This window comes from Coturnix japonica, chromosome 5 (genome assembly GCF_001577835.2).
Source record: "Coturnix japonica isolate 7356 chromosome 5, Coturnix japonica 2.1, whole genome shotgun sequence".
Classification (NCBI taxonomy): Eukaryota; Metazoa; Chordata; class Aves; order Galliformes; family Phasianidae; genus Coturnix; species Coturnix japonica.
In genome coordinates, this window is record NC_029520.1 from 32107185 (window position 1) to 32119867 (window position 12683).

The 12683-nt window shown below is 35.0% G+C and overlaps 1 protein-coding gene across 3 annotated transcripts in view; it reads left to right on the plus strand.

The window, feature by feature from the left end:
* Positions 1–12683, plus strand: part of NPAS3 (neuronal PAS domain protein 3) — a 301073-nt gene that overhangs the window by 107473 nt on the left and 180917 nt on the right. The window contains exon 1 of one of the 3 annotated variants that reach the window (XM_015865011.1): positions 7059–7079. The exons of the other annotated variants lie outside the window; for them this stretch is intronic. Within the exon in view, the coding sequence (XP_015720497.1) occupies positions 7074–7079 (6 nt within the window). The 5' untranslated portion in view covers positions 7059–7073. Of the gene's footprint in view, positions 1–7058; positions 7080–12683 lie in introns of those variants that run through there. 3 annotated transcript variants of the gene reach the window in all.

The window sequence follows — 12683 nt, forward strand, 5'->3', positions numbered from 1 at the left end:
CATCAAGCTAGTAAAGAGAAACAGGGGAGTAGCAGGAAGGAAATGAGAAAATAAAATGCAAACATAAAATTGGAACAAGACAAAAAAGTAAGGCGATGTCTATATACACAGAGAAACGACTGCATTGCTAAGGGAAAATCAGCATAAAGAATGGCATTTTTTGAAGAGAAAAATACATCAGGGCTCTTTATGTTACTGTCTAGGGCAGCATCTTTTTATTAGCCTCCTGGTTAATGTCTTCTTTCTGTTTATTGATTGTAGACTGCACAACACTCTGTGTATTACCTTTGCACATTTTTTTTCCCACAGTGCACAATCCTACTTGAAAACTGTAAGAGGAAATATTGCAGATGAGCCATTCATTGAATATGTGAGACCTGTGATTTGCTTTTATGTTCCTTTAAGCACAATACTCCATATGAGAAAGTTCACTTGAAGCAGTAAGTTACCAGAGTATGCTGCCTTTTAGCTCGTTTCTAGTCCATTAAACGAAGGACCAGAAAATAGGTTTATCTGCTCTAAAATTTGGGCTCAAACAACCACATATATTTGTTCATGATGCTAAATCATTTTGATACCTGCTGTGTTCAACAAGCGTTTAGAAAAAGTAAATGCTATTTAAAGCTGTAATATTTTCAGAGCAGTTTATGCTGTGGTGTCATTTGTATGAAAAGTGTAACATTTTAGTGTGTAATAGGACATGGCTTTGAAGTAGTTGGATAACTGTGATTTTTGAAATACTGCTACATGTAACATGTAGACTATAATTATTGTAGGTCATAGAAATATACATTTGTGTGTGAACTTCAAAATATTGCTGGATTGATGTGGATCTGCTCCAAATCCATCATGTCTGTAATATACGCTGGTAGTTAGTTTCTAGAAATTCCCTATCTGTGCTACAATTTCAGCCTGAATTCTTTGATTATTATTTTTCTGTGCATTTACATTCTTGTCCACAGCTTTCTGAATCAAAACATAATTGTACAACATTTATATAGATTAAATTTCTCCTTTTCTTAGCAATAACAAAAATATTTTGGTTTACCTTCAGAAATTCAAGGAATGCTTTCTAATCTTTGAGCAGTGGATTTGACACCCACAGGGATATTAACCCATACTCTGTGGTTTTGTCTAATCTATTTTACCTTTGAGGCCTGCAGACTGTCTGCACATCTTAATGAATATATCACAGAGATATCCATAGTCTCTCTTTTTATTTTTCAAATGAAGGCAATAAGAAATTTATCAGTTACCAGGATTTTAGGTATGGTTTGGTTTGAAATTACTGCTAGAGAATTGTAAGGAAACACAAATTCTGTTCTGAATTAAGTTTTGGGGTCAAAAATTTGAGATCCTTAAGAAAGAGATTTGGCATCAGTAAGATCTTCAGGAGAGGACTGTTGCCAGAATCTGGTGTTTAGATTTGTTACTCCAGATGCACTATAGTCAAATAGCTGCAGTATGTGAGTACTTTTTGGTTTAGTAAAATGTTTTTCCTTTTCTTGAGAGTTGCTAATTGGAAATTCTGGTTATGCATTTACGTTAGATACAAACGGATGCAACAGATGAGTTTGAATCTGACAGATGCAAACAGTTGCAACAGGTTGCAACAGATGAGTTTTCAAGAATAATTTTAATAGTAGCTTGTGTTATCTGTGGAAGGAATAGTGTCTTCAATGTAGAGTTGGGAATTTGCACAGGTACTTTGTGGGGGAGAATTATATTCCAACAGAGTACAGCTAGAAATATGTGGCAAGATAAAGTGCAGCATAAAACAAGAATGCTTTAAAGTTTCATGCAATATGAATGTCTATCATTTAGGGTCAAAAAGCCTTTTGAATTTCCAAGCACCCTGCTAAGTTTATTTTATCATCTCTTAAAAAACATAATTTAGAAATAAAAACAGTTTGTCCTAAGTGCCATAGGAAATATGCTTTAGCAAGCTGAATTGGAATCCTGCTATGGATAGAACTAGGCTGAAAAACTGTTTGGATTTTAAACACTAACACAGGACTCAAACAGTCCTCTCGGATGTGTAAAACATTTGGTTGTATTTCTGTTGCAGTTACTCTGTGTTGCGTATGCTTCTGCGTTTTCCCATCTGGTTTCAAGCCAGAATCAGGGAAAGACTGATAAAAAACCATTTCTTTTTCACTATAGTGACTGAAAACAGATTGAAGAAATTCAGATAAATGTCGGAACTCATTAAAACATGACCACTTAAATTTATTTATTTTAAGTTAGAAGGGTTGCTGCCAATTAAAATGTCAAATTTATATGCAGAAGTCTATCCATGCTGCTTCCTCTGTTGTGTGTCAGGCAGCATATTCATTTGGGCAAAGTAACAGTACAGAAAGTGAACCAGAAGGGCATTCATACAGCAGCATTAAAGGTACTGACCGGAATCTAGATATCCTTGTTATTTTGGCTTACGGTAGGTTTCCAGTGATTTAAGGAAAGAAAATGAAATGGAGAAAATAGTAAGCTACTGAGACAGGTAAAATTAATTTTGAGGAAATTCTGTTTTGTATTTTTTATTATTTTTTTTTTACAAAATGGTTTAAGTTAAACCTACACTAGAAGTTCTTATGTTTGATGTGCCATGAGTAGGACCTGAAAGTGAGCTGCACCAGGGAGATGTTGTCAAACTGCAACATTACCAGGACTCCAGGTAGCAAGAGCAGGAGTTTAACACTGTGCAGTAATGATGCCAACATCATTGAATAAACTGCCTGCGATTTAGAGAACCAAGCAAACATGTAAGGTATTGTTTAGGATCTGCAAATAGATATTGCTCAAGGCAAGAGACAATAGCAAGTGTATCTGACTTAAAGGAGTCAAATGGAGGATAATATCACAGTGGATACAGAAAAAGCTAGGATTTTACACTCTTACTCACTCTTGAAAAGAATAGAGGAGTTTTCTTACACCAGTTCTGTAGATGAAGGCAATTTTAGCACAGTCACCTTAGGAAGAGGCTTTAACTTCAGGTCTCACAAGTTGGAATGAAACCGAAAGTAACTGTATAGATCAGTCATGTCAGTTCTGACTCAGGACAAGGGATACAACATACTGATTGTTGACATGCATAATAAATAACATTAGGGATGGTGGCATCAAGACTTATTTGGAGTTCTTTAGATAATGCGGTGTGTGTACTATTGGCACAGCAGACATATATTGTACTCTGCAATCTGAATGAAATCTTGAGCACAATTTGATGAGCAGGTTATTGATATTTCAAGATGGAGCTGTTCCAGGGGACCCCTTAAGGGCATTTTGTGACAGTGTGGCTGCACACTAAGACTGTGGTAAACATACAAGGGAACATTTTCACATGGTTACCGTGAAACTGACTTTTCAAAGGTGATCTTGGTTGAAACCTTGTATTTTTGGCTTCTGCTGGTTGTATATGGGCAAATCATAACCCACCCACTCCTTCCTACGGTAGAAAGTAGGATTTTTATTATGGATATACCGATCCTTCATTGCCCTAGCAGTCAGAGGTGCCACTATAATGTATTAGCTTGCATTTATAAAAGAATATAAGCCTTATTCACTGAACAGTCTGCTCAGTTTATATGTTTGAATTTATACAGTGAGCTGGTAAACAGCAAAATCCATATTTATTTTTACCTACAAAGGTAAAAATAAGGGGGGGGGGGGGAAGGGGGAACCAAAAAACAACAAAAAAGAACTGGTTCATTGCCTGAAATCAGTCAGGAACAGACTTCTGATTCCATCAGGATTATTGGTTTTCACATACATGTGCAGTGAGGCACTCCAACCTCAAAACACTTGAAGGAAGTACAGCAACCTAGCATAGAGACATGAACTTTAGTGAGTAGAAGTCAGATGCAGTGGCCAGTTTCTTCAGGGGAAGATTTTGACATACTTCTATTAGCAATGAAATATCTAACTGGTTTCAGGACGTTGCTTTTCATGCCCACCTAAAACTTTCTATCAACTTGCAGGATTTGCTCATGGTACTCCAGATCCTTCTTATTTCAAGGGTCAGAGAAGTACAAAATCAACAGTAACAGTCAAGGAGGCATTTCTTGGTTGATCTTCAGTAAAAAAGCAAATGGCTGCTTTAACTTTGTCCAGCTGTAGATGTACACTACAAGTTTTCAAAGTGGATATCTATGGAACTGCTACAGAATTCCATACGTGTAGGAAAACTTGGTGTAGGAAATGGATCTACCACCTTAGTACACAGATTAGTGACAGATGGAGAAATTCTCAGCTAATTAGGACCAGGTTATTCCTTCTTTGGATTACAACATGTCATAAAAGGCTGAAGATAAGATTGTTGGGGTTTTTTTTGGTATTCATTTGTTCTTGCTGTTGTTGTTTTCCCCATGCATATGTCAGAGGTTAGTTAGAAATCACAGTGGAGTTGATGGACTTTGACTATGTTTCTTCTATTCTTTGATCTTATTTTCTTTATATTCAGTTGTCTTTAAAGTATTCCAAGGTCTATAAAGTATTCTCAACATGTTCTTTCAAGAAGAATGTAAATCCATATGATAGGCTATGTAAAGGACTCAATTTGTCATTAAGATCTATTTTGGCTATCTGTATCACCACCTAATAGGTTAAAGATGCTAAGCATAAGCCTCTCATCCTGTTCTTTCCTGAGCAAAGCATCTCTGCTTCACATGTTGTCACCTCCATTGTAGTTTCATACATATGTACCCAGTTGTGGGCCTGAGGGCTAATTCTCACAAGCCGGTTGTCAGGACCAATCATAGGAGCATCCTGAGCACCTGCTGATGAGTGTGGGTGTTATTTTAAGAGTACAGTTAACAAATCTCTATTTTTTTGTCTAGATTTTAAACAACAAAGCATCACTTTATCTGTTTACTTTCACATTGTGTCAAATTGTGTTTATTTAAAAAAATGTTAACCTCACAGGCAGATATGTTTCTGTATGATTTGAATGGACTTTACATAAACTGAAGTACTCATACAACATAACAGGGGCTTTAAACTTGCTACTTTAGAAACAATAACATTCACAGTAATATTTGTTGCTCCCAGTCAGTTGTACTTTTACAGACACTTCTACCTGCACTATGGGTTCCATTCAGATCAGATTCTCACAGTTTCTTTCTGTGCATTCAGACTGAGGTGCAGATCCAGGGACTTAGCACTTATCCTGTCAGCACTCCATAGCTCCTGCTACTGCGTTAGTTTACCCTTTTGGTTTTGGCATTCATGGTAGTAAATACTGTAAGCACCTGCAAAATATCAGGTCCTTAGGGTAGCACTTCGTGGAGCACAAATGTGTGAATGACCAGAATATTTGTACCAACAAAGAACAGAAACCACTTGATATTCAAATTCTGGATATCCAAAGCAAAGCCAATCAATCCACAGCCAGATATACACTTAACCCTGGTTGAAACAATCAAATTCTCAGAGTAAATGGTAAATAATGTAATCTCTATATGATAATTCTTACCCTAAATAGTACATTGGATTGTATTAGATGGGGCAGTTAATGGCATTACAGTCTGCTGTTCAAACAGTCCGGAAGCATAACTAGACATCCAATATAATTGAAGGGTATGAGTTCATCAGGAATGGGCATCATAAAAATGATAAAGATCATAAAGGTCAGTGCTTTAATACACAACTCCCACAAAACTGAATTTTAACTGAGTACAGCAGTGTTGAATCCCCTCCCTCAAGAGTCTTTTTTCCCCCTTTTTCTGTACACTAATTGTGTACCTTTTTTCTCTCAGGAAAGAGAATAGTAAAGAGATGACAAATATCCTGCCTAGTAAGGTTTTAACTTCAAAAGTATCCAGCACTGGTTAGTACAGTACGTACTAATGAAATCAGTGTTTTCTTTAAGCAATGAATAATTTATGCAGAAGAATGGAAAATTAACAGTATCATTTTTCAGTGAGAGCAGCAATTTTTCATCTTTTTATTGTGTACTAGCAGACCCCAGAATGGTCCATTAGTGGTTTACATGTTCTGTTGAAATCTTAAGTCTACACACAGTAAGCTCACTTTTCTCAGTTACTTTTCAAATATCTGTTCAAACAGTTAAAGCTGAAGTTACTCAGACTGAATAGTACTTGACCAAAAAAATACATGTAAATAATTAAAGATCATCTGGTTTCTATCATTTAACTCAATTTTGTTATTCTGATTGGTATTTTGACTTTAATATGGTTTTTCTACATGTTACATCAAAGGTTTGGACAAAAAAAAAAAATCTTCTGATAAACAGAATCCAGAATAATTACAAACAATCTGTCTTGGAGATTAGTTAGGGCTTGTTTGTTTTGTTTTGTTTTGTTTTCACATTATTAAGCCTCTATTTCTTTCTTCAAATAGCAGTACATTTCAACCCAAGGATATAGGGGTTTTTTTTCCTACTACAATGCCAGCTTTTCAGTAGGTTTAATAGCTTTCATGGTGTAGTTTTGCCTGTGCAGTCAGGATGGCTCAGGATTTTGTAGAAATATAGAACAGCCTTCTAGAAAATATCAAAATTACTATCAAAAAAGACCCTAAAAGTAATTTATTGCTTTTGCATTCAAAAATTTTCAAACTTTTTCTGTAATTTTCTTTTCTGTCGTTGTTTTTGCGAACTTGCATAATTCTGAGATTTGTAATCTTCCCACAGTTCTTAGGTTTATCTCTGATATTTATCAGCTTCTTTTTGTTGAATATACCTTAAGAATCCAAATGCCAGATTCGATTTCAAACATTATTCTTGTCTCTAAATTTTTATTCTCTATTCTCTCTTCTTGTAGTGATCCTGATCTGATACAAAATCTTATTTTTAAATCTAATAGTCTGACTCTTCGAGTTTTTTCTGCTTTGGTTACGTGCATGGGAACTGTTAAATCATGACCTGAACCTCTGATTGACCACCTGAGGTGAGCACTGAGTCAGCTGTGGGAACACAGGTGAAGGCAATTCAGCTGTGTAACTGGAAGGGGTGCAGCCTGGTTGCACCTCTCCTAGGCGCCATTTAAGGGCAGAGTACCACTGGAAAAAGATCTCTTTCTGGAGACTGTTGCTTTTGCAGTTTTTTCTGAGAGCATATGCAAGTGAGCGTTTTTCATTTATTTCTGATTATCCCTTTATAACCACACCAATCTATTTTTGTTGGTTATACAGTTTCTCTCTGAGTCTGGTGAAATATTCATTGAAGGAATCAGTAAAGTTAGATCTTTTGTTTCTTGGTTTCAAACTATAAAACAGATCTTGTTATTGGCACATTTATTTTCTGGTACTTCTTTGTTGTCGTGTGTTGCATCCTGACCACAAAAGCAAAGAGCATGAAGATGACCACTTAGGAGCTTGGCATCAAAGTCTTTTCTAACCACATTCATTGAGCTTGTCTACTTGCATCATCTTTTTTTACTGCAGTTGTTTTGTTGCCAAATACACATTGCTTGCCAAATATTTGTCATTGATTCACAAGGAGTATATGGTCATATAATTATGTGTGGACTATGATTGAAAAATGGCAATGGTATGAAGGCTGAAAACAGAATTTTCTGTTTGTTGAGATTCTTACAATATGGTGTAAAGGAAAAGAAGTGGGGGAAAAAAAAAGAAAAAAAAAAAAAGCTTGTTGCCCAAGGAACACTACAGACAGTCTTATACCTTTTTATTTGGATTTTGTTGCTGTTGTACTTTGCAAAGTATTAACAAGACTGAAAAAGAGGAGGAATAAAGTTTCTAGAGATTTTTTTGTAAGTCAGCAGGTAATCTAACTTTATTTATATTGATGTATCAAATACAACTCATATAAGATCATTTTTCCAGGAATAATATTCTCATTCTCTCAGAATGCTTAATTATGAAACCCCAAGGTCAGATTTTCCACCTAAGTAGTTACTATTTTGTATGTTAGCATTGCTTGGGATGTTACTCTGGTGTATTTATAGGGAAAGCGCAGTAAATGGGAACCGAAGCTTTGAATCTGAGTACTGTTAGTCACTGTCTATGCCATTCATTTTATTTGAGAACCCTGACCAAGAATGCTTGCCATTTGGAGATGAAACTCGTGTTTTTGTTGCCATCCTTAGTAAAATAGGTTCTTAATTTACGCTTTTATACAGTAAATGCACTGTACAATGATATGTTTATTGCAGGTGAAGAACTATTTGCTTTAGTAAGTGTCAGTTGCATCACATACGGCTTCTAGTTTAAGAAAAAAGTTAGATATTTTTGCTGTTATGGAATGTAGTATGTTTAATTGGTGACAGGCTTTTTAATGCTCAGCTCCAGTTATGATATTAATATGTTACAATAGTGAAAACTTCTAATTAAAATGATCTGTTTGCCGGGAAAAAGTTTAGTATATCAATTCATCTATTTTATCAGGGGAAGTAGTCCCTATCTCCTTATCAGAGCCTAAGATAGAAGAAAAACATCACAGATGCATGCTGCATTGGACAAAGAACATAAGCATGCATTTAAATCACTTATATCTTACTTTTTACTGATGTAATTGTGAAATATGTTCTTTTTGCATTCATAATTAGGGGTAGAACAGATGGTGAAGGCTTAGTTTAAAATAATCTATCATTAAAATAACCTAGCCTACTGGTAATTCTTCACTCTAACTGGAGTTTAGGTCGGGGTAACAGGGTTTTTTGTGATGTTGGAATACACTAGAAGGAATTAGGGACTGCATGGATAGTATGAAATATGAGGATATTCTCCAGAAGGACACTGTAGTAAGACCCCAGTGAATTAAATTTGTCTGTAGTGGGTATATGCAAAAATAGCTGGGACAAAATTCCTCTGACAAATATAAATCCATTTAGTGCAATGCATTATACATTAGCACATATTCTGTCAAAGTGGTACAGTGGATTTAATATCTTGAAAGAAAATAACTTCAGTATTCAACAAACATTGTACAAGCCACTTAGTATTTTGGGCTAAAATCCTGTGCTTTACATTTTCATATTATTCTGATGTCAGAGGACATAAATTATAATTATTGGCATTATTATTCAAAGGTGCTGTAGCTAGTGACTTTTACATCTGAGTCTCACTTCCTTCATGTCTACCACATTGACTTGCTGATATGTGACAAAGGAAATCTTATATCAGTCCTGTCTTTCTAGCTTAGAACAGTTTTCAGGAATAAGAGAACTGGCTCAATAAATCAGATACTTCCATGTCTTTAAAGCATTTATTTTAGTGCTTCCTCTAAGATTTCATTCTCTAACAGCTTTGAAAAAAGCATATAGATTTCAGCATGGTATTATGATAAATCTTCTCAAGGAGGGGCAAGCATTAACATTTGTGTCGGTTCTTTTTCATCTTAATCCAACCTTGGTTAATAATCAGAAAATTCTACATAGCGGGTAAGAAGATGTAATTAACCCTTTGACCCCAGAATCTTAATTGGCGCCTGTTGAAAACAGTGGGGCAGTATTAAAAAAAAAAATAATAAAAAAAAAATTAAGAAGTAGCCTGTGGTGATTGAAACAGCGTAATACATAATGGTTTTCTGAAATAAAAGTACTGGGGAAATTCAGCTTTAATCACATTTTGCATATGAGCAGGAAGTGTAGGTTTAAGCAAGAAGTTGCTGGTATTTTAAAATTCAATTATGCTTAAAATTGGCATGGGCATTTACCCCAACCATTTTTAAGACACCACAGTAGACGGGATAGCACAAAGTTTATGAAAGCCAATTTCTCTTTTAAAAATAGAAATAAATGATCTCAAGAATACTTTCTTAACAAAAGATGTTGTACTTTGATAATTTCCTAAAATGAAAACAGTACATTTTATAGAACACTCGTTACTTTGCATGCACTATTTCTACGTCATAGTTGATGATAACCTTGGAACTGTGGAATATCCAAAACACAAACCCTATCTGCCTTTGACCGACAGTGAAATTCCCACTGGAAATGACAGTGTGCTGCTCAGTTTAAAAGAGTCTTGAAAGCTGACTAAATCCAGTACCCTTCTCACATCTATTGGCTTCTTGGCTATGCAAATATAACATAAATAATACTTCCAAAGATTTCTCATTAAAACAAAATTGTTTGTAAATAGACACTGTGATACCATGTACTCTTCTGCAGTATATAATATAACACTGCTATGTTATCTGCCAGCTTTCTCTGAAGTCTATTGCTCTCTTGGCACGCACAAAGGACGTACGCTTTATGAAAAATTGAAAAATTTCAACACGCATTACTTAAATAATAAATATTCATAAATAATACCTATGAATAACGAATGAGGCAGTCCTTCAGAACTACTGTTTGACCTGTATAAGGAACAACAACACTGTCACAAAAGGGGTCCATCTCAGTCCTTTTGTGTGGCTGGGAGGAACTGCCTTGCGCTGGAAGGTGACCATTTCTTTCACTGTTTTTATAGTCATTTTTCTCTGATGACTTGAGCGTAATGTATTTGCATTTGGGGCATGGAAATAGTTAGCTGCTCTATTAGCAATTAATCAGTGGTCCTTCCAAAATATGATTAAGTAATCTTTAAGATTTTGCTCAATTAAAAAAATGGTGAATTATGTCAGTACTTTTACATAACTTCAGGAAGCAGGGAAAGGAATCAGAGAAAAAATACATGACCAGCACATAGTTGTCTCAGTTGTCTTACTTGGCTTAATTAATTTTGTGGTACAGAAAATGACTAGTTAAGCAAGAAGTCTAAAGAGTTGCTGGTATACTACACTGGCCCTGCCATTCCATCAGTGGCACCATAGTAAACTCCCTTGTAAAATTAGGAGGTAAACAGTAATAAATAATCTCCCAAAGGAAAGCAGATGAACAGGATGAAACTTTAAAACTGTTTAACTGGAGGACAAGTGTGAAATGGAGAAGTAATGTGAAAAAGCTTAAGATGCTTGACACTTGTCACATTTAAGACTCCTCCCAGTTGCTTGTTACTTTAAAAACATAAGCCATAAAAGTTGTAATTTATTTTTACTCTTGTGCCTACCTGAGATTTTAGTTATTTATATATTTCCAGCAAAACTAGCTTTAGCCAATTTCAAGTCAAAACTGAGGAAAGTATTTGTACTTAGTGGTGAAAGCTTTCTATAAATTTTTGTTTCATAGAGAAGCCTGAGTTCCTAAATAAGATCATGCTTACTTAGAAGAGAAGCAAGAAAGCCATTGTTCAGAGAATTATTTTGTTATTCTCCCAAAATTCAATCCAGTTATGCCAGATAATTAAACAGTAATATAGTGTACTAAACAGAACAGATTATAAATGTGCTCTGAGTGCATGGAGCCTTTTTCCAGTAAAAGAGGAAGGGAATCGCACAAATTCAATATGTTAAAAACGGGAAGAGGAGAGTTGTTTTTATATGATACACAAAAAACTATGAAATTTCTTTCCAGAGAATATTATTAAGCCAACAAAATAATTTGATTCAAAAAGAATCTTGAGCACACTAGTTGTAGGAGTAAATATGTAGAATATCACCTGTCATGACTGTGGAAACTAGTAACAACCTGAGGTTAGAAAGAAACTTCTAGTAGGCTGATAATTACCTACCTAACTGACACTAATTTTTTGAACACTGTTCTGAGGTAGGTGCAGACTGTTGGATCCAGGAAAATCAACCACTGCTGGTACTTTGATTCAGTGTGGTAAATTGTTGTTGGGGAATGGCACGTTAGCAAGGACATCCGTGAGTGGCAAGGGAATCAGGGTGACAGTTTTATGTTTTATTTCTAACGGAGGATTAAAACAATTTCCTCCAAGGAACCTGGGACAGAGAATCAGGACAACTTTTACTGAGACCGTTAAGGGTCTATTCTTCTGATCTTTCTGTGCTAGGGAAAGTGGATAGTAACAGAAGAAATATTTATATGGGGAGATCAAATGTGTAAAGGTTTTGATTGTCCTTGTATAGATTCAAGTTTGAACATCACTGGTCCAATTTTTCTACCTGTTATGGATGTTGAAATTCAAGGAACTGATGTTAATCATTTGAAAAGTAATGATGATGATTTATAAGAGGCCATAAATGGCTTGCAGAATGTAAACGTTTTTACATGAAGGAAATCTATGCAGATTTACATTTTTATTAATTCATAAATATAAATTAGAGTATCTTTTTAATGCAGTATGAGCTTGTTTTCCAATATGTGGTGTATATTTTTTAGAAAACACGGGTTTTTGAATAATCTACTACATCTGCGTGGAGTGAATGCTTCCTAAAGACAGTTTCTGACTAGCAGTGTATTGGAAATTAATCAAAAAGGAGAAGAATCAAAGGAATTAAAAAGTAGAAATCACTATTCTGTATTTAAAAAAAAACCAAAATCTTCCCAACATGGAAGAAAACAAGAAAAAAAAAAATAAAAAAAAAAAAAAAAAAGACTGAAACAATTACATGACTTTGTTGTCAAATATTTCCTTGAACTTGTCTGCTTCTGTTACCTTGTTCTTCCAAAACCATGTTGACCACTCAAAAAGTGTAGTTATGCTTTTGCTCTACACAAACTCTTACCCCTAATGAATGCTCAGGGAGGGATGCTTTGGGATTGTTTCTTGTGCATCTTAACATTTGGGGTGTTTCATATCCCCTGATATTTCTATATCTTTTTTGTTTTGAAATTTCAAATTTTATAACTTCGTGATTTTTATATTTGCAATATCTTTTTTCTTTGCCAGCAGTCAGACTCCTAAAAAGCATAAAA